The sequence below is a fragment of the Rattus rattus genome, chromosome 11, assembly GCF_011064425.1.
Source record: "Rattus rattus isolate New Zealand chromosome 11, Rrattus_CSIRO_v1, whole genome shotgun sequence".
Lineage (NCBI taxonomy): Eukaryota > Metazoa > Chordata > Mammalia > Rodentia > Muridae > Rattus > Rattus rattus.
In genome coordinates, this window is record NC_046164.1 from 74667032 (window position 1) to 74693445 (window position 26414).

A 26414-nucleotide genomic window follows, 5' to 3' on the forward strand; every position below is an offset into this window, starting at 1 on the left:
ATGCCTAATGATATGACAAACTTGTGACCTTTCTGAGAAACCAACATCCTGCTGACATCAGCCAATTTCCTGACCACAAGAGCACAGTGTCCTTGGCTTGCGTAAATAGTTCCTGCTTCCCCCATCCCTCTGTTACCCCTGCTATGGTATAAATTCAGCCTTGGCATCCTTGAGTCTCTTGTCCTCCATTCTCTCCTAGGTGGTCCCTAACCTCCACTGACTGCCCTGCGGGTCTGGGCACTTGCTGTATAGCCTGGAACTCGCTACTTAACCTAGGCCAGCCTCAAAGTGCACCGGCACCCTCTGCCTGCACAGCACTGGGTGGAGCATCCAGCCATGTCCAGCACGTCCTGTTTTCTTAAGGGACTTCCATCATTGATTTCCTGTTGAGTTTTTAATTAATTTTCAAAAGTCACCTGTAACTCCAGCTCCAGGAATATCTAATGCCTTCTACTCCCGTGCACATACACATGTCTATACCCACCCACATACAATGAAAAATAAAATCTGTAAAAGACACAGAGGGACAAAACATCATCAGGGATTTATTGGACAGCAGCTCGGAGTTGACGCCTCCACCCTCTGAGAGCAGGCGTTTGATCTACTTCGCTTCTTTGGGCCTTTGCAGGTGACATCGTGACAAGAAAGAGCACCCTTCATATGTACTTGTACACAACCTTGGAGGGCACAGTTTGAAGGTGGAGTCGCACAGGACACTTGTAAAAGTGGGACAACAGAGTCTCACTGTAACCCACGAGAAAGTAGAATTTGTGTGCTGGCAGCTGCCTGAGGACCAGGGCACAGATGTCCACTTGGTTGGCCCGGCGCTTCAGAACAATCTGGTCGGCCAGGCAGCCTGGAAAGGTGCCCAGCATAAACTTTCGAAGGAATACATCCTCCAGGGTTCTCTCCGCGGCATGGTCTTCTCCATCCAGGTTACCTGAAGAGGATACCATAGAAGTCAGCCAAGGGAGCTGTGCAGACTCCAGACCTCACATGGAACAGGACCGGGCACTCAATTCTATCCCTTGCCAACAGCCATTTCCCTCTTCTTCTAATGGAGAAGGAAAACTTTGAAAACCCAAAGCACAGGGATGGCTCAGCAACTAACGGTGCTTGGTGTAAAAGTCTACCGACCTGGGTTCAATCCCCAAAGCACACCTTAAGAAGCCAGATGAACTTTCCGTGCTGTAGCTGCCTTTGAGTCCCCTGAACTCACCCATGAAGTAATCCCATTAAACCCGTCAGTGCACAGCTCCTCACACAAAGCCAGAAGCAGCGGCACACACCGGTCAGCCCAGCTCTTACAGCCAGATGACGGTGGAGACGGAGAACTGCCCAGGAGATGCCTGGAGTCCAAACCATAACAGACACGAGAGAGACACCCTGTCTCAACAAGGTGCAGAGACAACTGGCTCCTGAAAGCTGCCCTCTGACCTCCACAGGTGCGCCATGCAAACATGCGCACGCACAGTAATGATTTAAATAAGATCCAAAGCACCATGTCTTTTCTCTAATCAATCCTTTGACGTCAGCACTATCATCACCCACATTTTACCAAAGGCTGAGACAAGCTAGAGTACAAGGTTGGGTACACCCTCCAAGCAGTATCTTACTTAGATCTTTTTGGGCACTGAATTCAAGAACGTGTATTTTAAATGTTTTCCATGTGCATCCTAGTGAATGTTAATCAGGGTGAGGACTCACACGCTGAACAATACACAGGTTCTCCTTAGTTCACCAGAGGTCTGATCTGTCATTGCACACCAAACCCGTGCCTTCTGAGCACCTGCTCCTAGTGTGACTCGCACGCCTCTAGCCACAGTATTTTTTTAAAGAGATTAGTAAATAACTAATTCTGCCTGTCCTTCTATTTAAAGACACTGCTAATGTATAAGTCTGACTCATTAGTATTGAGACCCCATAACTCAGGCTCAAGACAAGTTTATCCAACAAGATTTCCTCCATAAGGCACATCGGTCTTCTTGAGTTCACAGAAACACTAGACAGCATCTCAGGACCACAAAAAGTGCCACATTCCCAACACAAACACAGTAAATGTTTGAAATACCGCTCTAAACTATCAAAAGGGCAGTTTACAATAGAAGCTTGTTCTACCTCAGCTGGGGACCCTTGTGTGAGCCTTGCTCTACCCACCTCCCTGAACGACCTTGAATGACTCTAAGGTCACAGATACATTTTAATCAGTGTAAGAATGAGCAAGGGCTGAGGGGCTGAGCAGATAGCAGTGGGTGTCCCATCTGCTGTACCTCATGTTTATGAGGACCTGAGCTTGGATGTCCAGAACTCACACAAAGATCATCATGATAGTGGGTACCAGCGTCTGTAATCCCCACGCTCCTACTGTGAGATGGGGCAGAGGCAGGAGAATCTCCAGAAGTTTGTATGCCAACTAGCCTGGCATACACAGGTGGTGACAAGAAACAGACCCTGTCTCAAACAAGATAAGGCAAGGACTAGCCTGAGGCTGTCCTGCCTGTCACACACATCCAGTGTCATACACCTGCACTCACACATGAACATGCATACACAAACGTGTATAGACAATGTATAGATTGGGAGCTGAACCTCCAGTATCTATGAAAGATAAACAGGCGGGCGATACAGTGCCTATCTAAACTCCAGCACTGAGAAAAATGAGGCGGAAGTATGAGAGTTCCAGGACAGCCTGAGGGGCACTGCCAGACTCTCTTAAACATGGTTTGGCAGGTGAGGATGCTTGCTTTATCCCTGGGACCCATATGGTAGGAGAGAACTGACTCAGACAAACTGTATACACACACACACATACATACACACACGCACACCAGGCATACTGAAATGTAAATGAACAAGAAAAATAAAAAGAAGGGAAGAGGGGGAGAAAAAATAGAAGTCTGCAAATATGGGTTCTGTGAGTCACGAAGACTACAGCTCATTCCTGCCAAGAGTTTGTAACTTGGTTAATACTACATTATTGAGGCTGGAGAGATGGCTCAGAGGTTAAGAGCACTGACTGCCCTTCCAGAGGTCCTGAGTTCAATTCCTAGCAACCACATGGTGGCTCACAACCATCTGTAAATAGGATCTGATGCCCTCTTCTGGTGTGTCTGAAGACAGCAGCACTGAAATTAAATCTTTTTTAAAAGAAAAGGAAGTACCATACCGCACTGTTTAGGGTTTAGGGTTCGCTCTCCCAGGTCTAGGATTCTGTGTAGAATTCACTACCTCACCACCTCTGGGCTATTACACATCTGCAAAATCTGTAAACGGCTGACATACCACTGTCAAACCCTGTTTGTAGGCATGCAAATACTATTCTATAGAGGCCCAAGTGAGACTTCTTAGCAAGGAATATTCAAATTCCTTTCAACCTCTTAATGTGTGAGTCACACTGTAATCTGTGCAGGCGGGAATGTATGCAGGTGCTCCCCTGACAGAGGCATGGAGAAGACCAGGTAGCTTAACAGCCAATGTTTTTCTCCATTGCTCTCCCTTTGTTTACTTACTTGTTGCTTTTTTTTTTTTTTTTTTATTGTTCTGCAAAACAGCTGCTCTTCCAAGACTGGCTGGCCAGTGACCCCAAGGACCAAATGTCTCCTTCATTCTCACACCCCTCGATCTAAGTTTTCATTTAAGAGCTGGGGTGCATCCTCATTCCTGAGCGGCACATTTTAGCAATCTAACTGGAAACTGATTGTTTCCAGTCCCATAACTAAATGTGACAGGGTCTCTCTCACTAATCTTAACTGTCTTTAAACTCGAGGTCATCCTCCCCAGCGCGTTCGCCATCCTACCCAAAAGTTCAGATCTTTGTCTTAAAGAGCATGTTGGAGAGTCACCATGCCACCTTTCAGTCACACCGGGTGGCGGTCCTTCCCAGGCGCCCTCACCTGTGTGCTGCGACAGCCAGCCCTTTCGGTGTGCGATGTAGTGCGGGGCGTGCGCCTCCTCGTAGCTCACCGGCTTGTCCCCTTTGGCCACGCGGACTCTGGCCGCCCGGTTCTAGGAACGAAGGTGCAGTCACGGGGGGCAGCCGAGCCCAGCCCACCCTGGCAGCCCCTAGACCCGCCCGCTGCACTCACCTTGGCGCAGACCGCGGAGGTGTGCAGGGCGCGCCAGGCGCAAGGCAGCTCCCGGCTGCAGGCCAGCACCTGCGGAGAGACGGGGAGTGAGCGGACACCGGGCGGCGCTCCAGCCCGCCCGCCCGCAGTCCACTCGCCCGCAGCTCACTCACCCGCAGCCCCAGCCCGCGGACGGACGCGGACGACGCCATCTTGGGCCGGCGCAACGCGGGATGCGTCAGTGCGCAGCCGCAGGAAGGAGGCGCCGCAGAGCAGGAACTAACGGGAACCGGCGGGGAGCGGAGCGGGGCGTGGCGTAAGAGAGGGCGTGGCGTAGCCGGTGGCCGAGGGACGTGGGTCTCTGACTACACCTCCAACTGTTCCAATTAGTAGATAAGGGAACTAACTTATAAAGACGTGACCTTTTCAAAATCCGTTGTCCTTTGCAAATGTAAAGTCTTTTAATTTTTCTCAAGTAATCCTTTTAAGCTGTTTTTTTAAATTTCTCATAAAGTATGATAATTTTATAGTTTGTCAAATTACATAAATCTGCTCTACCGTGGAGAGAGATAAGGTATGCAGCATCTGAACTATCCAGGTCCAAACTTGAACCTACTTCCTACCTGTGTAATGTAAGCAGTGACAACCTCCCTGTGTCCAGACTCCTCCGTCTGTAAAATTGGGACAGTCATGTCTACTTTGGGGCTGAGGATGTAGCTTGGTGGTAGGGCACAGGAGTAAGGCTTTGGGCTCCATCCATGAAAACTCACACCATATTACCACAGAGAAGTTATATGCCTTCTGTGTTTGTTTGGCTGCTTGGTGGGGGTCTTACTGTTTCTTTCGCTTGTTTTTGTTTTATTGGTCCTCAGAGGCAGAGAGAAGAGGAAGACAAGATACTCGAGCTACTCTTGAACCTCATAAAGGTGAAGTGACAGGGTCATACACTCTCCTCAGGCAGTAGGGGATGGCTACATGAGCAAGCATGAAGACTGTGCTTGGAGTTTGTTTCCCATCCGAGCATCAGGCATTAGCACGATCAAATGTGTTCTATTCGAGCCAAGATGCCGGGGGTGGGGGGGGAGTCTTCCTTAGTCACCCCCCACCATATTTACTTAAGCACGGTCTCTCAGAAACTCTACAGAGCTCACCAATTAAGCTATATCTCCACTAGCTGGCCAGTTTGCTGCAGGGGTCTTGCCTTCCTCTTTTATGTACTTTTTTTTTCATTCTGTACAGCTCTGCCTGGCCTGGCATGTGCTATAAAAACTATCTGCTTCTGCCTCCCAAGTGCTGAGATTAAAGGCATACATCACCAAGCCAGGCTCATCTCCCTCCCTTAAGGATTGGGATTACAGGTCTTTCTGTGCATATTAGGCCTCCTGATTCTGATCCTCACACTCAGCCAAAACACTACCCATGGAGCCATTTCCCCAACCTAACCAGTGGGAATTTCATTTTTAACATTTGGGGGGGGGTGTCCGTGATTATATGCCAGGTATGTAAGATACCCTGGCACTAGGGAGTCGTAAGCTGCCTGGTATGGATGCTACACTGCAAGTCCTCTGAAGAGCAAGGTGCTCTTAACCAGAGCCATTTCTCCAGCTCCGGGTGGAACCTGTGAAAGGGAGACACGCTTCCTCCAGCGTGCACGTTTTAACACACTGCTCCGTCGTGCTAAGGCGGTATTTCCACTACCTCACCCCATCACAGAAGAGACGGCAGAGACTCTGGATTCAGAGGAGCCGGGCTCGAGCCTCGTTCAGAGCATGAGCTCATTCTATTTCTGGGGTTCCTGCCCCACTTTTGATAGGCTGAAGGCTCAGAACCAGAACCGTGTTAGAATGAGGGAGGGGCCCCAGTGTCTGTGGCTAGGTGATTACAAGGTACAGAGCAGCTTTGGCCAGCAGCCCCATAGGAATGGCCGCAGCACCCCTCAAGGCCCAACGCCAAGTCTGGGGTATACATAGTTTTCTCAGGTGCGAGTTCTTACTCTTCGTGTGACAGCCAGTAGCCTATGCTCTCAGAAGCAGGTACATGTGTTTTCTGAAATCCCCTCAGATGATTAGAGTTTGCAGTAGAGGGTGTGCGTGCATGTGTGTGTGTGTGTGTGTGTGTGAACTTATGTATGCATACTCTATTTGTGCCTGGTACTGGGTGGGAGGGCAGAAGAAGACACGAATGATGAACAACCACATGAGGGCTGAGACAGAACCCAGGTTCTCTGCAGCAGTCATGTGCTCCTAATCACTGAGCTAAATCCCCAACCCCGCATGAACTACTCTTAACTCACATTGGGAAGCCGCCGTAAACCTGTCTGCAGACCTTCCTAGGGGGAAAGACTAGCAATTTCCCAGGCCTGCTGACCCTTGGTCCACCAGGTAGAGGAAGGCCCTAGTTTCTAGATGTCTTAAAAATGATCCATCTGTGAAGTTCAAGAAGGAAGACCAAAGTGTGGATGCTTCAGTCCTTCTTAGAAGGGGGAACCAAAATACCAACAGGAGGAAATACGGAGACAAAGTGTGGAGCAGAGACTGAAGGAAAGGCCATCCAGAGACTGCCCCACCTGGGGATCCACCCCATATACAGCCACCAAACCCAGACACTATTGCAGATGCCAAGAAGTGCATGCTGACAGGAGCCTGGTATAGCTGTCTCCTGAGAGGCTCTGCCAGAGTCTGACAAATACAGAGACAGATGAGCACAGCCAACCATTTAACAGGGTCCCCAATGGAGGAGTTAAGAGAAAGGACTAAAGGAGCTGAAGGAATTTGCAACCCCATAGGAACAACAATACCAATCAACCAGAACCCCCCCCCCCAGCTCCCAGGGACTAAACTACCATCCAAAGCATACACATGGTTGGACTCATGGCTCCAGCCACATATGTAGCAGAGAATGGCCTTGTCAGGCATTGATGGGAGGAAAGGCCTTTGGTCCTGTTAAGACTCGATGCCCCAGTGTAGGGGAATGTGAGGGCGGGGAGGCAGGAGGGAGGGAGTGGATGGGTGGGGGAGCACCTTCATGGAAGCAGGGGTAGGAGGGATGAGATAGCGGGTTTCTGGAGGGGAACCCGGAAAGGAGATAACATTCGAAATGTAAATTTAAAAAAAAATCCTATAAAAGAAAATGATCCGTCTGTCCCAGCATAGCCAACTGTCTCACCTAGACAGTGTTCCAACCTGAGCTATGGAGTGACTTCATGCAAGAGCCGAGAAAACAAGGAGTATTTCCTAGGAATTACTAGAATTCAGGAAGGGTGAGACAGCTTCTTTGGTGTTTTTCTCAGTCCTCTGATATAGCCCCATGTGGTCTCTAACTCATGGTCACTTGGCCTCCCAAATGCACCATCAAATCCAGCCTTTTGGTTCTCTTTACAACTGATTTAACTCAAAAGGGCTGACATTTTTACTTTGTAAATCCAGGCAGTACACGAGACTCACTCCAGTGCTTTTCCTAGGTAGTCAACTGCTGAACCCTACAGGTTAAAACAGAATGGAGCTCCACAGGACTGCAGCCTCCTGCTTCATTCTTCCCATGGAGGAAAAATGGGCTAAGTCCATGGTGTTGGGCACACTACAGCTACAGTCAACTTCAGCTCTGGAGCCCTGAGAATGCTCTCTTCTGACATCAGAGCCAAGGGCAACTAGAAAAGCTGAACAACTTACTGCCAAATACTACAACTCACACCGGGTCCGGCTGTACAAGTTTGATTGCTAAGAGCAGCCCTGACATCCTTGGGCTAGGAACATCAGACTGTCAGATAGGCAAGCTGAGCAGGCACATTACTTCTAGAGCTCAGGGTGAGCTCTTCTATTCCTATGTCTGAGTGTCAGTGGTTTCAGCTTGACTCTGTAAAGTCACAGAATTCTCCCAAAATGCCCTGCTTCCAGGGGAGTCTCCACTACTTCTGATTCTAAGACTGCTGTGTTGTCCAAGTCTGATACATAAAAACAGATGGGTCCTGATATGTGGAATAACTTACTGTGTAGATCAGACTGGCCTTGGACTCGGGGGATCTACCTGCCTCTGCCTCCAGAGTAGTTTTGGTATTTTGTAGATAGGTCTCGCTACGTAGCCCAAGCTAGCCTTGAACTCTTTGCTCTGTTTCCCAAATGCTCAGAATACAGATATGTGCAACCAATCTGTCCTATAATCTGTCCCTTTGAAGCTGTGACCAAAAGTTAAAAAGTACAAACTCTGGGGGCTGGGGATTTAGCTCAGTGGTAGAGCGCTTACCTAGGAAGCGCAAGGCCCAGGGTTCGGTCCCCAGCTCTGAAAAAAAAGAACTAAAAAAAAAAAAAAAAGTACAAAGTCTGCATGGATCTAAATCTTAGGGATACAGAATAAATTTTGTTTCTGGGCAGTGGACAGACTTAATTAAAAAAAAAAACAACCCTTTCAACATCTTGGAGACGGGGGTGGGGGATGGGGGGTGTTGCTGCATATCCGGACTGACCCTGAGCTTTGGATCCTCCATCATCAAGTACTGGTACCACAGTTATACACCACTCCCCGTTTATAAGGAATCTTTTTCTAAGCTGTCATGAATCTTGCCTTTCTTGTCTCAGACTTTAGGAACAGCATAAAGCAATTTTTAAGTATGGTTGAAACTTGAACTTGCGGGAGTAGGAGGGACTCTGAAGGCAAACACTCTGGTTCTATCCCTAGCATGCGTGCTTATGTGTGTTTATGATGTGTGTGCATGGGGGTGGGGGCATGGCACATGTGGAGGTCAGTGCACAGCGTTATGGGGTTGGTTTTCCTTCTAGTCTTATGTGAGTTCCAAGGACCAAATTCAAGGTGACATGCTTTGCTGCAAGTGCTTGTACCCATAGAATCATGTCCCAGGCCCTCTGTATGCAACAATTCCTAAGAAGGATTCCCTGTGCTTGAACTTGGAAGTAGGAATAGAAGTGAAAAAAGGAGAGGTTTTGGTTTTTTATTGTTTTGTTTTGTGTAGTTTTAGACATGGTCTATTATGTAGCTCTGGCTATCCTAGACCAGGCTAGCCTTGGACACCCAGAGATCTACCTGTCTCTGCCTCCTTAGTGCTAGATTAAAGGTGTGTGCCATGGGGCTGGAGAGATGGCTCAGCGGTTAGAGCACTGACTGCTCTTCCAGAGGTCCTGAGTTCAATTCCCGGCAACCACATGGTGGCTCACAACCATCTGTAATGGGATCTGATGCCCTCTTCTGGTGTGCCTGGAGACAGCAACAGTGTGCTCATATACATTAAATAAATAAATCTTGGGGTTGGGGATTTAGCTCAGTGGTAGAGCGCTTGCCTAGGAAGCGCAAGGCCCTGGGTTCGGTCCCCAGCTCCGAAATAAAGAACCAAAAAATAAATAAATAAATCTTAAAAAAAAAAAAAAGGTGTGTGCCAACATGCCCAGCTGGCAAAAATAAAATTTTTAAAATGGAAAAGAAAGGTTTGTTATTTCTAACTGAACCAGCATGTTACAAGTTATCTTAATGCTCTAGGCAGATCAGAGATTCCCCTTTTCCTAAACTTAGTTTCAGCACTGCTTTCCCTCTTACCACACGGCCATACCTATCACCACATCACAGGGCACCAAGTGGTCATCCTGGTAAAGCCAGGGAGCCAGGCCAGCAGAGTGCAGTGGGCCTTTGGTTCAGGAAAGGGCTCCAGATCAGAGAGCAGGCAAGTACCCTGGAACCAAGGGCAACTTTGCTGAATTTAGTAAAGGGACAAGACACAGAAGAGGTTCTCAGGCCACTGCCTCAATTCTCTGAAGACAAAAATCAGATGAAAGGAAAGCCCAAGATCTCAGCAGCAAGACACGGCTAAGTAGAAAGTCTAGGCCTGGATGGAGGCGGCAGGGCCCTGAAGCTTACTGAAGAGACTGACGGCTGATCCAGCCAAAGATCAACAGAGGAGAGCCCCAGGTCCCTGGCCAAGCCTCTGTCCCCAGCAGTGGCTAGTCTGCTGTGGAGACATTTCAGAATCTACAGCAGATCCTCTCTGTCCTGCTACTCAGGGGTAGTGCAGTCTAAGATTTCCCTCTGGCAACCATAAAATGGGGCAATGACTCCCGTGCTGAGGTTATAGGAAGGTACTCTTTCCCCCGTTCCTGTTCCCCAGGACCCTCGTCAGGCAGAGGCCGTTGTCCCGAGCACAAGGACAGTGAAGGCTTGGAGAGGCAGAACCTCACGCTACTATCGTTTGCACATTCATTCAACTCATTAATTCAACAAACATTTATTAAGCGCCTATGTGTGCCAGGCCCTGGGGACCGAGAGCTTCGGCCCTGCCCTGGAGCGGCTCACAGTCTAGGGGCGGACGGTAACATAGGTGACGATGTGCAGTGAGGTGCTGAGGAAGGATGAGAGTGCTGGAACCACAGACGGTGACTGGGGAGCGCTTCCTGGGCGAGGGTCGGAGTGCTCCACACACCGGTGCAAGCTCAGTGCCATGGCGGTGCCTCATCACCAAAACCTTCACGGCTGGTCCATGAAGGACCTACCTGTGTGGCTTCTGCTTCCTTGGGACAACCCGAAATATCCCTGTCTGCCAGCATCTGCAGTGACTAAGGGAGCTGGGCCCTACTTTCAGGGGCCAATGGAGGAGCAGCTACCCAGAGGGCCAATTGCCAGGAGCCTTGTCGTGGGTTAGGAACGGAGAGCAACTTACTGCTTGCATCACCCCACCCCGACCTCCGGTGACTCCGGTATTTCTGAGCTAGTCGGAGGCTGCTGCTTAACACTGTGAAGGGGCCCTTCAGCCCCGGCTATCACGGCCTGCTGCCCCATGAGCAGCAAGTACCAGCCAACCCTCAGGTGCCAGACGCGCGCAGCCTTACTGGCTGTTGTCACAACAGGCAAGAGGCCCTGTAGTCCAAACCGTCACAGCCTCCGCACCAGGTCAATGAGCTGCTGAATGTTTTTGTTTTGGTTGGACAAGCCATTCCTGATGTTTTCTAATAGGCATCTCTTCAATTCAAAAATGGCCTCGCTGTAGCCCAGGCTCACGGAGGCCATAGGTGGTGCTCCATGCCACAGGGCTGGGATGTGCCAGATGTGCTGCCTCTCGGCCAGACCCGCCAGTGTCCGGAAGCCACCACCCTGCTTCTCCAAGTGGGTAGCGGCCCTGCTCAGGTCGCTGGGCGGGTCCAGGAGCTGCCTCCTGTCTCTGGGCTTGGGACTGGGAACAGGCAGGTCGTGAAGGTTCTGATACACAAACTGATAGTTGGGCATGTGTCCCATTTTTTCCAGCCTCAGGAACGCATGGAGAACGGCTGGTGGGATGTCCTTTGTTTCAGCTAGGCTGACCACAGTGACATTACTTAGCCCCATTAGCAGCGTGGCCAAGGAAGCCTCCAGTTCGAACCTGTCTCCAGCAGAGGCCAAGGCCCCACTGATTAAACCCCCAGAGTCTATTACCAGGATTTGGTCACAGCCCAGGTCCTGGCTGAAGCCCTCAGCTACAGGGAGGAGCTGCATGAAGGCCCCTCGGGCACTACAGCTCCTCCCAGTGGCAAACTTCAGGCCAAACATGGTGTTAAGGAGTGTAGACTTCCCTGTGCCCGGCACCCCCAGGGCAGAGAGAACCACTAGTCGAGATCTCCTGTCTAGGCGGACATGCAGCTCCTTGAGAAGCCCAGTGACCCATCGAACAGGGATGCTCAGAGTGGCCCCATCGACCAGCTCCAGGGGCAGCCCACCCAGCAGCAGGTCCACAGCCAAACCTGGGAAGTGGGCAAAGCGCCTCTGGCCAGCAGGCAGCCGCCCTGCCTCCACCAGGCAGCTTTCCGCCTCATAGAACTGCCCCATCTCCCGCAGAAAGTGCTCCACCCCCAAGGGCTCGGGCCAGAGTGGCTCATTCAAGTCCGAGGGCCCACCGAGTTTTGGTCTCAGGGTGAGAAGGGTCTCTGGAGGCTGTCTTGGCCGTGGTTGGCCCAGTCGGGCCAACCCCCACTCCATCCATCTCAGGAAGTACTGCCTCTCACTCGGGGAGGGGCTGCTTACTCCCAGGATGAACTCCTGTACCCCCGAGGTGGGCTCCTGGCCATTCTGCTGCACCCGGAGCTCTAGGGCCCGGCGTCTCAGCTCAGCCCGGTGCTTCTCTGGGGGCTCCGAGGCCCACTGGAGCTGACAGAACTCCCTCTCGGCCTGGGCTGCCTTCCTTGCAGGGTCGCCCTGCAGCCGCAGCTCGTCTCTCTTGTAGGCGTCCACATCCTTGATCTTCCTGACGATCTTCTCCATCCGGTCCTTGGCCTTCTGACACTCCTCAAAGTCCTCGTCAACTCTGAGGCCTAGTTTCCGTGCGGCATGAGCCATGTCCTCCACAGACATCCTCCTGCAGGGGGAGCGAGCCACGCTGCACATAATGGCTCGGATCCGCCTCACGAAGCCCTCGCCATCAGTGCTGCTGACCTTCACCAGGACGTGGGAGTGGTCGATCTTCAGCACGGGGATCAGCCTGTTGAGGAAGCGCAGGTTGGTGTTCCGTTTCCCCCGGTAGGGGCTCAGGATGAAGTAGTACTTTGTAGTTGACTCCCTCATGGAGTACAGCAGTTTGTACTCCTTCTTGCTGATGTTGTCAGTCAGAATGAACACAGCAGAGGAGACTTCTGTCAAGAGCTTGAACTGCAGCCAGTGGGACCCAATGTCACCCCTCAAGTTCAGAAAGGCCATGGGCTCCGGGAAAACATCTAGGTCCTCCTTACCACTGGGGAAAAACCAGGAGATCTCTACTAACCCGTCTGCGATCTCTCGGGGATTCGTACCTAAGTTGAGGTCCCGATGCCAGAAGCAGTCCCACTGCCGTCTGGCAGGGCTGAGGACAGCGTTGAGCAGCTGGGACTTGGAGTTGCTGCTGACGTCCATGCGAACGAAGGCAAACGTGGGCACCCTGGACAGGACCACACTGTCTTCTCGAAGAAAACTCCCAAGGCCCCGTGGGGGCTGGAACCACCATGTCCGTACAACACCCCGAAGGGCCCAGAGCAGAAAGGTGTGGTAGTGGTTTTCAGAATCGGGCAACACAAGTGGGAGTGCAAACTGACAGAGGGACATCTTCAGCAGGACTTCCTGCTGCAGAAAGGTGTCTGAAGACAGCAAGAGGGCACAGAGAAGGTCGAGGGGGTTCACAGGTGTATCGGGCATGGGCAGCTCCGAGAAAGAGTAGATATCAGCAGCGACGTCCTCAGCCGGGTCCCAGTACATCATCCCCTCCTCCGTCTGGCTCCCTTTCTCTGTAGGCCAGGCCTCTGGAGGCGTGTCCAGCACCATGGTGGTGTTCCTGGCTTCAGCGTTGAGGGCCTGCAGCTTCCTGAGGAAATGCCAGGGGAGGTCCTTGGGAGCCTGAGGAGCCCAGTTCTTCATGCTGTCAAAACTGATCTGCAGGGAGTCCTGGAGGGTGAGCTTCTGTACCTGGTATGTCTCCAGTCCCAACAGGGACAGCATTTCCTGAAGCCTGCTTCTCTCCACTGTACAAAAACAAACAGAGACATAAATGTTTAGCCTTCAGTCAAGGCCAGAGCAGAGCTGGGTAGGAAAAGACGACCAGAGAAGGGTTGGAGGACATCTCTGAGAATAGGATGTAGGTCCAAGGGACCCCGAATATGCTGGGCTGACCTGTGATCAGGGTAGAGGGTAAATCCTGTCTCAATTGCACCCCCAACTATCATGTGTGAGACACTGAATACACAGCGGGAAATGGGGTAGCCGGATGACTCGGTAGTTAAAAGCACACACTACTCTATCAGAAGGCCGATGTCAGTTCTCAACACCCTTGCCAGGTAGCTCACACTGCTTATAACGCCAACTCCAGAGAATCCTGCAGCCTCTGCAGACACCAGCACTCACATGCATGCACCCACACAGAGACAAAACCCACACATAGGTAAAACTAAGCTGCACCAAGGCATGGCGATGCACACCTTTAATCCCAGGACTGGGGAGACAGGACAGGGGCAGGCAGGCAGATCTCTTATGAATTCAAGGCCAGCCTGGTCTTCACAGGGCATTCCAGGTCTGCCAGGATCTCACTATAAGACCATAGCTAAGACAGAAAAAAAGGAGGTGGGTGGGGAAACTTAGGAGTTAGATTTAAGAATCAAGAGCGTTCATGTAGAAGCCATGATTTCTAGTTTTTCGAGTTTTTCTAAGCCAGAGCTGGACCTTAAGTGACTAGAGAGAGCACACATGTTCCTAGGTGTTGAGTGCAAACTCCACTTCTCAGATCTCAACCCAGGCCACGTGGTCACCCACCCCTTCATGCTCCAGCCCAATCAGGAATCTGGGAGCATGGCAGACCTATAATTCTGGCTGTAAAGTCAAGACCAGCATGAGACACGGCAAGGGACTGCCTCGGAGCCTGGAGGAAAAAGTGTCGACAGGAAATTCCCAAGGGGGTATGGCCACTCACCAGTCACACTCCAGGTTATCTCTCAAATGCTCTTTATTTGTCAAGAAACTGGAGAAGATTTTTTAAAAGAAAATAGCAACCATATCTTGGCAAGAGTTTGCAAATCTAAGGCCAGCAATTCAGGGCTCCGGCTTATGCTGTGAATTGGGATTTTTCTGGCGCTGAAGATGGGGCACCCTCTGTATGCCAGGCAAATGCTCTACCATTAAGTCATTATCTCCAACCTTAGTTATAGATCAAGATGTGGCAAATATATTTAACTTTTTATTATTTTTTAAAGATTTATTTATTTAATTTATATATGTGAGTACACTGTCTCTATCTTCAGACACCAGAAGAGGACATAGATGCCATTACAGATGGCTGTGAGCCACCAAGTGGTTGCTGGGAATTGAACTCAGGACCTCTGGAAGAGCAGTCAGTGCTCTTAACCACTGAGCCATCTCTCTAGCCCTTATCATTTTATTTTTAAGTTTTATTTTTGTTCTGGGTTTTTTGTCTTATTTTGTTTCTAAGACAGGTCGCTCTATCCAGCCCTGGCTCTCTTGACTCTCACTTTGTAGCCCTGGCTATTCTTAATCTATTTATACCACGATGGCCCCAAATTACAGACCCACCTGTCTCAGGGATGTACTGCCACACCCAGCAAGCACTTGACTGTTTTAAACACATTTTATTTCTTTTATGTATATGAGTACACTGTAGCTGTCTTCAGACACACCAGAAGAGGGCAAAGGATCCCACAGATGTGGTTGCTGGGAATTGAACTCAGGGCCTCTGGAAGAGCAGTCAGTGCTTTTAAGCGCTGAGCCATCTCTCCAGCCTGAAGCTCTTGATATTTTGAAGACAGCTTCATTACGTAGCTCACGCTTTTCTTGAAATTGTTAGGACTATATCTGCAGGCCACCACTCCCTCTGTAACACTTGCCTTTTAGTGACTGTGATTATTATTCTTGGTTGTCAACTTGACATCTGGAATTAACTAACACCAAAAGTGGAGGGCACATCTGTAAGAGATTTTTGCTTAATTTGAAGTGAAAAGAACCACTTCTAATCCAAATCTTTGAGGTGGAAAAACACCTTTGATCCAATCTCTTGAGTTGGGAAGACCCACCTCCAGTGTGGGTCACACCTTCTGCTGGAAGTCTATATAAGGACACAGAAGGAGGAAGGTTTTGCTGTTTGCCACTTGCTCTCACCTTGCTGGCAGATCCATTGCTTCACTGCCATTAGAGCCCACTTCTTGAGAATTCCAACATATACTGAGGACCAGCTGAGACCTCCAGCCTTCTGGACTGAACAACTACATATATATTATGTCATATGTATGTATAGATAGATACATAGATAGATGGATATGTACACACACAGGCACATACACAGACTCACTCTCTGAGCTCTGTTACTCTAGAGAACCCTGGCTCATGCAGTAAGCATTGGGCGCTGACTGTTGCTCTGTAGACAGAATGATTAAGATATTCAAACGCCAACCTCTGTAATGCAGATGTTTATAAGCTGATGCTCACAAAGTTCTCACTGTTCTGGGGATTTGGCCTGATATCTTACCAATTTACTAATGTAAGTATGCATGTATGTATTTATTTTGTAGTACTGAGATAAAAATCCACATGCTAGACAGCATTTCACCATTGAGTGATAGCTAGCTCTTCTTTTTGTTGTTGTTGTTGTTCAAGACTGGAGGAGGAATGAGGGTGTTCCCCAGTCTTCTCTCAAACCTGTGAATGGATTCAATTTTCCTGCCTTTACCTTGGGCATACAACACCATAAGCGTCCCATAGCACTGATTTTAGGGCCCAGAATTGTAAATTTATTTGCATGCATGAGCCATGGCATATGTACAGAGACAAACTAATAGGCATCCCAATGTTACAACTTTGGTCACCAGGCTTGGCAGATAGCACGTTTACCCCTGAGACATTTTGTCAGCTCAGGGCTCCAAGTTCTAGAGCAATACGACTGAAGGCCCACTTGAGAAGTTTCAAAGGGGCTGTGAATTTGTTTTAAAAACAGAACAACTGGCCAGATGATATGGTTCAGCAGATAAAACCAGCTGCCTCGGGGTTGGGGATTTAGCTCAGTGGTAGGCGCTTGCCTGGGCGCAAGGCCCTGGGTTCGGTCCCCAGCTCTGAAAAAAGAACCAAAAAAAAAAAAAAAAAAAAAAAAAAAAAAAAAAAAACCAGCTGCCTCCAAACTTGATGACCTGAGTTTGATCCTCGTTCCTACGTGGTAGAAGAGAATAAATTCTCCAATTGTCCTCTGAGCTCTATACACCTGCACATGTGCATACAAATATAAAAAGTAAGTTTTTAAAAATGTAATTTAAAAAAAGGTTTTGTTTTTATGTGCATGGGTGTGTGTGTGTGTGTGTACACACTATGTGCATGCAGTGCCCAAAGAGGCCAGAAGAGGGCACAATAACCAAACCCAGGTCCTCTTCAAGAGCAACAAGTGCTCAACACTGAGCCAGCTCTGCAGCCCCAACACAAATGTAATATAAGAATAAATGGATAAATAACAACAGAAGAACTACACAGGAAGACAGGGCTGTGACAGAAGTTCTATATTACTTGGGTTTCTTTGACCAAATGAAGCCAGGGATGTACATCAACCATTATTGCTTAAGAGCATGATCCATCAAAGCAATGTGGGAAAACCACAGAACAACAGCCTCATTCTCTATGTAGTACCACACCCCACACGGCCCTTAGGACACCATTCGGCAGCTCTAGGTCCAAGTCTGCCGATAAGCGAAGAAAGCTATTGCTAGTGTTTCTAAATGTAGCTAGCTGGGCACTGGAGTAACTTCAGGAGCTTGTTAAAAATAAGACACACCTTTGCCTACAAAGGCCCGCCGTGGAGGTGTAGCAAGTTAAAGGAAACACTGGTTACTTTCTAGCTAGTAACTTCCACCAAGTGGTTTTCTTCTAGCAACATTATTAATAGTTCATAAAGGGGTGATTTGATGGAGTCAAGTATGAGAACTAGCCACCCATACCGTCCTCCCCTTCAACAGAATGCAAAGCTAGAAAGAGAAATTGAATACCTGTTGGGAAGTCATTGTCCTGAGCCTCATTTGTACCATCTGTAAGAAAAAGCAATGGAAAATAAAGGGGATTAATCAATAGGGTGCGTCTGGATGACAGGAAGTAGCTTAAGTAGAGCCTGAGCCTCCACTAAAACCGCAATTGCAATTCCTGGAATCCTAACAACATAAATTGTAAAGCCACCGGGTCCTAGTGCCTTTCACTTCTTCCCTGCACCCTCCTTCCCCAGCCCAGTGTGTCTAAGTCCTGGAGCCCCTACCTCCATAATGGAACCCGCAGTCATCTCCTTCCATTTCTCTCCATTCCAAATCTAGAAAGAAAGGACACAGGCATTTCACCTCATCAGCAAGCTAGAACCTGTCTATGAAGTCTGAACTGAACATGATATCAGGAAGAAAAAAAAATTGAGGAAGGTGTAACTTTGGAAGCAGGATGGTATGAGTGAAAACACAGAAGGACTCATGCATCAACCCACAATGTCCAGCAATTAAAAATCTCATTTAAGGGCTGGAGAGATGGCTCAGTGGTTAAGAACACTGACTGCTCTTCCAGAGGTCCTGAGTTCAATTCCCAGCAACCACATGGTGGCTCACAATCATCTGTAATGGGATCTGATGGAATCCGATACTCTTTTCTAGTTTGTCTGAAGATAGTGACAGTGTTCTCACAGAAAATAAATAAATAAATCTTTTAAGAAATGTCACTCAAGGGGTTGGAGTGGTAGCTCAGTGGTAGAGTGCTTGCCTAGCAAGCACAAGGCCCTGGGTTCGGTCCCCAGCTCCAAAAAAAAGAAAGAAGAAGAAAAAAAAAAAGAAATGTCACTCAAAGTGAAAGTAAGATACTACAAAAAAAATTCCCTAGGAATTCAAAATGCAGTATGAAAAGAAAGAACAACTAGAAGAAAATCAGAGCCCAGAATAGGTGCTGGAGAAACCAAGAGGTCACCTGATGCTCTTACAGAGAGGGCCTGGTGCAATCCCTAACACTGGGCCCAATTCCAGGGATCCAGTGCCCTCCTCTGGCCTCTGTGGGCACTGTGCACATGTGTGTACAAACATACATGCAGGCAAAACACTCATACATATAATTTTGTGTTGTTGTTGCTGCTGTTTGAGACAAGGTCTATGTAGCTCTGGCTGTCCTAGAACTTGTGAAGTAGGTGAAGATGGCCTTGAACTCACAGAGATCCATTTGCCTCCAACTCCTGAATGCTGGGATAGCAGGTGTGCACCACTACACAGGGTTGGTAATCTGTTAGAGGCAGGAATGTCTGTAATCCCAGGCTGCTCATCAGGAAGGTAGCAAGTTAAAGAACTGACGAGGTTACACAGAGTTCCAGACCAATATGGACAACTTAACAACACGTCTTAAAAATCAAAAGGGTGAGGGAGAGTGTGACTGTGACTCAGTGGCCAGCCCATACTCCACTGGACACAAGGGCAGTGTGTGGCCCAGGTTACACCGTGGAAGTCCCATGCTGTGAGAACTGCTCCAAGCCTACGTGGGGGACTCAAAGTGGAGCACTGAAGTACGTTCACTGGCACCGAGTGGTCTCCCCCTGAGCATCACAGCGTCCAACGCACTCTGGCTAGTTTTCCATCAAGGTAGGATATTGTTCCTGAGCACTAAATGGACGCATCACCACTGTTAGTGCTGGCTAAAGTTCATAGGTCGCCCCCTATCTCACACCATCCACAAGAAATTAACTTAAAATGGACAGTCTACATAAGAACTAAAAACAATGAAACTCAGGGTTGGGGATTTAGCTCAGTGGTAGAGTGCTTGCCTAGGCCCTGGGTTGGTCCCAGCTCCAAAAAAAAAAAAAAAAAAAAAAAAGAAAGAAACTCTTAGGAGACCTGTAAGAAAATCCTCACAGCCTTGGACTTCATTCTAGTTTCTTCGATGTGATACTAAAAACATAGCTGGCAAAGCAAAAGGTAAGTAAAAAATCTGTGCATCAAAAGACAACACCAAAAAAGTGAAAACCAGCAGGCGTGGTGACCTTTACTCCCAGCACTTGGAAGCAGAAGCCAGATCTCTGTGAGCCTGAGGCCAGCCTGACCTACATAACGTGCTCCAAGCCAGCCAAGCAGTTTAGCGAGAGCTCGTCTTAAAAAGCCTGAACACAGAGCTAGGGGTTATCTCAGTGGCACGGTGCTTACCACTGCCATCTGAGGCCCTGGGTCTGAGTTCCAGCACCAGCAGCAACAAAACACACACACGCACATGCGCACACACGCACGCACAATAGAGAGACATACACTAGCACACATAAACACAGGGACAGACAGACACACATGGGAGAGCAGAGATGGGATAAAATATTTGCATAGTATATATCTATGTTTCAAATAAAGATCTAGAATTTGTACGACTTCCAGATTTTTATCAGAAGAAGCTGAGATGGAATAATCTTTCTACAGAAAGAAGAAGAAGAAGAGCTTAGGCTTACTTTAGAGGCCCCCGATCCCCAGCCAAGTCAGAGTGCAGAATCCCACAGCCAGAAGAACCCTATTTAAAAACGGGTCTAATCTTACCTGCAATTGCCACAGACGTTTGGCTGTCTGAAGGTTTTACTTCTGGGGCCACTTCTCCCAGGTCTGAATGCCTGAAGATTTTTGAGAAGAAAATTATCATTAAAATAGTTCACTATTACTTTCGCCTAATCAAATTGGCTGTATATAAAATCTCTCAGGGAGCGTCTGTAAACTACAACCTCGGGTTGTTAAGATGGCTCAGTGCTAAAGAGCACATACTGCTCATCTAGAGGGAACATCCACATATCCTTACAATGTAGTCGTTCAGAGCTACAAACGCTGGGTACATCCTAGATCCTTGAAATCAGACCTGGGAGCTGATCCTGGGCCCCTATGCAATACGCACTACGACTCCAATTGACAGCCCTAGGGAGACACACTAGCCTGGAAATGCCACCACTCACTCACACAGCTGCCAGCCACTCACAAAGATGTAAGATACATACCCTTTGACCAGTAATTCCACTTCTATCCTAAGGGAAAAGAATAAGATTTAGTTACAAAGACGTTGATGTGAGCTTGACATTCAAGAGCAAAAGCTTTGTGCCCATTACAAGTCCAGTAAAAGAGAGGGAATTCAGTCCTATTCTATGGCCAGCACAAAACATTCTTTGGGCTTCTTTTTGTGAACACAGCCAATTTCAGGTACACAAATTAGTAGGGATCAAGTTACAGAATAGTATGATATAAATATGATAAAATTTTGTATGTTCTGCAAGAGATAGAGAAATGTTCATCAAAAGTTAGGGGACACAGAACAAAAATGTCTACACTATAGAACTGTGTGGGAGAGCATAGACCTGTAACCCCAGAACTTTATAGGCTGAGGCAGGAGGATCTCAATTTCCAGGCCAGCCTGGTCGACAGAGCAAATCCCTGTAGAAAGCAAACAGTGCAGACAAGAAGGCGTGTCCTCTGTTTTCACTGTGTGTGTGCTGAGGTACAAACCCAGGGTCTCCCACACGGTAAACGCTCTGTAACCCACTCACTCCCCAGTCCGACACTACAGAAGGCAAGGCAGAAGAATCACAAGTTCCAAGCTACATCCTGAATCCAAAGATAAAATAAAATTCTAAAATTCGAAATTATTTTAGGTGTATCGTAGAAACAACATGGGCCAGAAGGAGGGTTCAGCAGACGAAAGCCCCTGCCTCATGAACCTGACAACTGGGTTCAGTCTTGGCAACCCAGGGGGGAAGCCAGAGGTAGCAGCACTCCTCTGCCCAGAACTCCTCTGACCAGACGGTAGGTAAAGGAGAGAGGGGAGAACAGGCCAGCCAGTCTATGGTAGAAAAGAGGATAGCAAGAGCAGAGGAGCGACAGGCACCATCTCAAAGCAAGGCGGAAGGAGGAAGCAACTCCTCCACAAGTACACTGTGGCGTAAGAGTGCCTGTACACACGGGCGCCCGTGCACACACACGTGCGCACACACGCACACTCACACACACACACACACACACGCATACATGTGTGCACATGTGCATACGCACCCATGTACAATACACATGCTCTTGAGCACATGCCACACACACGCAAATTTTTTTTTTTAAAGAGAGCAAGCAAGCCTGGTTCTAACTGGAAGATGAACACACAAATTGGGCAAAATTTATAAAACTCGCAGGGGGTGCTGGAGAGATGGCTCAGCGGTTAAGAGCACTGACTGCTCTTGCAGAGGTCCTGAGTTCAATTCCCAGCAACCACATGGTGGCTCACAACCATCTGTGATAGGATCCTATGCCCTCTTCTGGTGTGTCTGAAGACAGCTACAGTGTATTTATATATACATAATAAATAAATCTTTAAAAAAAAAACTTGCAGGGGTGTCTGGGTAAACTATGGCCTCTACATACATATGTATGTGTCCCGTGCCTAAGTCTATGTATGTCTGTATGTACATGTCTATTCCTGTGTTTGCTGAACGAGTCAGCAAGCAAAGACAGCAGTAAGCAATGTGAACACCCCATACCTTCAGAGTCATTCCATGTTAAAAGAACTAAGGGCTCCTTGGAGATGGTGGCTAACACCAGGACTGAGAAGGAGAGGAGAGAGACTTGAGCGTGTGGGTAAGGAAGCTCTCTGCAAAGTCTTGGAGAATGTCTCTGCATTCACGTAGCAGCCCAAGGGTCTCCCACTGGCCAAAGCTGGGATAACATGAGCAGGAAAAAAATGAAATATGGTAATTAAAACCAGTGAGAGCTGGAGAGATGGCTCAGTGGTTATGAGCATCGTTGGGTCTTGCAGGTCCTGGGTTCTATTCCCAGCAATCCCATGGTGGTGTGTAACTATCCCCAGCTACAATTCCAGGGGCCCTCTACTAACCCCAGACACACACATGGTACACATAACACACACACACACACACACACACACACACACACACACACACACACACGCAAAACACTGCTATGTATAAATAACTCTCAAAAGGTAAACAATCTAGGAAGTACAGACAGATGGATGACTGTGAGCTCACCTGGGCCTGCATAGTGAGACTGTCTCCAAACCAGCAACAGCAGTAAGAAACAAACACTGAAGAACAAAATGATTTGTCCATATACGTAACAAACAGCTCAAGAAACAGATGGTACAAGTGCAGGGGAGGAACACCAACAGAGCCATCAGGCCAGGCGTGGCAGAGGCAGGTGGATCTCTGTGAGCTGCAGACCAGCCTGGTCTATAGAGTGAGTCCCAGGACAGCCAGGGCTGCACAGAGAAACCCTGTCTCTAAAGCAAACGAACGAGAACAGCACATCTCTCCGCTGTGCTAGCTCTGTCTCGAGTCTCCCTAGGAAGTACCAGTGAGGAAAACCCAACAGCAGAGCTCAAGCTGAGCCGAATGAATCTTAATAATGAGGTCAGACCTTAGTGTGTGCCCTCTGTGGCCTCCCCACAGCACACTGAAGACCAGTGACCTTCTACCGGAGCACGAGAGATAAAGTACCTCAAATACAAAGGGAACATTCCAGAAAACCACACGCAGCAGCTGATCCTAGATTATATCCTGAGGAAGGAATTCTGGGGTGAGGTGAAAATGAAATGTAGGTCCCGTCAATGCTGTGGTTATATAACGGAGTATCTTATTTCTTAGGAAGCGGATACTGAAGGGTTTAAGGGGAAAGCACCAGGAAGCGAGCAACTAGTCTCCCTACACACTGAATGCACTTGGTATCTCAGAGGTCACTGCGCTGAGAGCCTAAAACCAGCACAACGGCATTTGGAGGTGGAGCGCTGGAAGGTGATTAGAGAAACTCCCAAGAACAGGTTTATTAAATGACAGAAGAGGCCCTAAGCTAACAGCAGTCTGGCTGGGGCTGGGGCTCAGTGGTATTGCATATGCACGGCGTGTGCAAGGTCCTGGTGTGAGAGCGGGACTGCACAGACCCTGTCTCGGAGGGCACAAAAGGACGAGAGTAAGTGACTGTGAGGAGGTTCGTGAGATGGCTCGGCAAGTTACAGTACCTGCGGCCAAACCCAGCAACCTGAGGTCAATCCTTCCAGTCCACATGATGGAAGGAAGGAAATGTTGTCTCCTGACTTCCACGTGTTTGTTGCATGCACACAAGTACACTCTCACTCGTGCGCATGCACACTAAATAAGTAACATATAAAAGAAGTGTGTCCGGTTAAACATAGTCCCTCAGAACAGAGGCTGCAGGCCTGCCTGCCTCAGAGGTTCACGAACACTGCCAGAGGATCACAGACAGGCTAAGCCACACAACAGGTTTCTACAGCTCAAGACATAGTTCCAGCCATGTTCCGAGGCTGGACACTCATCCCAGGACATATATATATATACACGCTGGCCAGTACTCAAAACAGGAATTAGACTTCACCCCTTTCTAGTCCACACCAGGAAGCAGTAAGCAAACAGCAAAGAATGACCTCCTAACCATGCTCACTGGCACGTTCTGTGTTTTCGTTCTAGCTTGCAAACCATGTCAACAGAGATGTGCAAAGCAAGGCTTGGGGGTCCATCTCTGCTCCTGTGCCTCACTGAACTCATGATGCCTTCGAACAACAGACTGACTGTGTTACTCAACATTAGTATGTTGAAGTCCTCACCCAATGTGATTAATTTGGACTTGAGATCTTTAAGTAACTTAGCAGGAAATAAGGCTACAAGGTGAGGCCCTCATGTGACAGGACTGGTGACCTCCAAGAGGAGGCCCACTCTCCCCCTGCAGACACAGAGAAATGGCCCTCACCAGAAACCAAATCTCTTGAACCTACCTGCTATATCCCAGAATCATCAGCTATAACCAGTTTATGGTGCCTTACAGCAGCTCATGAAACCCCCGAATCCACACTACAAGGTAGGAAGCAGGGCTCAGAGAGATGTGGCAAAGACCTGCCCATATCACCAAACATGTCTGGAACCCAAAAGTCAGCTGGTTTCTTTTTAGCACATTCTCTGTTTTTTATGAGTTTGCAAAGTTTTTCAGCTTTTCGGTTCATCGAAGTGGTGCTGAGAGTTGACAAGCACAGGTGAGCCACACATCGATAGGTTACTGACTGCTTTGGGTAGTAAGAACACCTCTGTTTTTAACGTTCCCTTCCCCTTATGCCCTACAATTCCAGAAAGTGGCAAGAAAGTTCAAGGTTCCTCTTCTTTGATGCTGACTGTGGACTCTTATCCTAAACTAAAATAATATCCCAAGAAATTTATCCTGCCCCAAAGCCTGGCTTTATGAGACTGAAATATGTAAACCCCTCTGGATATGTCTTGAGGACTGAACTGTGTGTGATCCTAACTGGAAACAGGATCCTTGCTGGTCTAATTAGCTAGACAGAGATGAGGTCACAGCCAGGTACGGTGGTTCATGCCTGTAACCCAAGCTCTTGGGATACTGAGGCTGGAGGTTTATGGCTAAGTCTGACACCAGCCTGAACCACCTGCTGAGTTCAAGTCCGCCTGAGCTATAGAGTAAGATTTTGACTCAGAATAAACAAAAGATGAATAAGTCATGACGTGGTAGGGAGAGGGAAACTGGACACACTGGAAGGACAGCGACAGGTGAAGAGGCAGTGACGTCAGATGTCGTCAGCCTTCAGAATTCTGGGATTTTAAAGCCTCCAGCAGTGAAAGGATAAACACTGTGTCAGGTGTCTCTAGAGCTGTTATACAGCAATTCTCCTCCTAGATTCAAATCTTCCAACTTGGAGGCAAACGTCTTGAGACAGGGGTTGTAAAGGGAAATGAGGACATTCTGGGACAAGGTGGAACACGCCATCTTTCAGAAAAACTCCCTCAAGACAGAGAGTAAACAACTTAAAATAGCTTCAACAGTCCCTGAAACCGAGTCTTCGCTTGGCTCCTCCCTCCCAGGAGTGAAGAGCAGAGACTGCTGAGAGGCTCTCCTGGACGAGTCGAGCTGCACAGAAGGGTCTGAGACCAGACCAGCAGCCCGGAAGAGGCAGGAGAGGCTCGGACCATCCGCCTCCTGTAGCCATGCAGTGTGTTTAGCTCCCAGCTTTGTGGGCTCTCAGCCATGATCCGGTGGGCTTTGGTGATACCGCTGTCCTTGAGTCATTTCCGCTCATATAAGTAACCCCCTACCCATTCTCTGAAAGTAACCCAATAAAACTCTGTGGCTCATCGAACTGGACTTCCGTGGTATCAGTGCTTGCTGTCATGGGCCTCACAATCTGGGGTGAACAGATGTGTGTGTTGCATCTCCCCAGGAAAAGTCCATCATACAACAGTAGTACCCTGTGACACCAGCTACAGGGAACAGCATATGTGCTTCAAGAGCTGTCACCTCATTAACCCAATCTTCACAGCGATCTTTCTTTTAAGATTTATTTATTATGTATAAGAAGTACACTGTAGCTGTCCTCAGACACACCAGAAGAGGGCATCAGATCCCATTACAGATGGTTGTGAGTCACCATGTGATTGCTGGGATTTGAACTCAGGACCTCCGGAAGAGCAATTGGTGCTCTTAACTGCTGAGCCATCTCTCCAGCCCCAGAGCCTTCTTTCTATGTGCCTGATTCTTTTCCATGTACAAGCCCTGGTCATACTACCCCAGAGCCTGCCCTAATCCTGTATAAGACCTCATTTTAACTAATCAGACCTACAAGGATCCAGTTTCCAAAGCCACGTTCACAGGGGTCTCCGGCTTCAACATATCTTATTGGGAGAACATTAGTCAGATTATGATAGCACCGATGCTAGGGCTGGGCTGAAATCATCGGTTGTGTCTTATTTCCTCCAAATTGAGACATTTCCTCCTGGAGGGAAGGGGAGCTCACAAGGCTCAGAAAGCCCAGCCTTTACAAGAACCACAGGCCCCTCCCCAGGCTCCAAAAGCAATAAACAGCAGCCCCAAGATGGCTGTCAGTTAAGTCCCT

The 26414-nt window shown here is 48.5% G+C and overlaps 2 protein-coding genes across 4 annotated transcripts in view; both read right to left on the minus strand.

Moving 5' to 3' along the window:
- Nucleotides 1-523: 523 nt before the first annotated feature.
- Mrps24 (mitochondrial ribosomal protein S24) lies at nt 524-4327 on the minus strand. The gene is made up of 4 exons (XM_032916002.1): nt 4238-4327; nt 4086-4154; nt 3894-4005; nt 524-940 (listed from the first exon to the last, which is right to left on the minus strand). Exons 1-4 carry the CDS (start codon nt 4274-4276, stop codon nt 657-659), a joined length of 504 nt encoding a protein of 167 aa, XP_032771893.1. The 5' UTR covers nt 4277-4327; the 3' UTR covers nt 524-656.
- Nucleotides 4328-10262: 5935 nt separating this feature from the next.
- LOC116912103 (up-regulator of cell proliferation) overlaps nt 10263-26414 on the minus strand; it is a 43842-nt gene continuing 27690 nt past the window's right edge. For 2 of the 3 annotated variants that reach the window (XM_032916000.1, XM_032915998.1), the window contains exons 2-6: nt 20506-20532; nt 20060-20130; nt 17782-17832; nt 17522-17560; nt 10263-13516 (exon numbers count right to left, since the gene is read on the minus strand). In XM_032916000.1, coding sequence (XP_032771891.1) covers nt 10932-13516; nt 17522-17560; nt 17782-17815 — 2658 coding nt within the window. In that variant the 5' untranslated portion in view covers nt 17816-17832; nt 20060-20130; nt 20506-20532 and the 3' untranslated portion in view covers nt 10263-10931. The remainder of the gene's footprint in view (nt 13517-17521; nt 17561-17781; nt 17833-20059; nt 20131-20505; nt 20533-26414) is intronic. The other variant, XM_032915999.1, reaches the window with a different exon arrangement.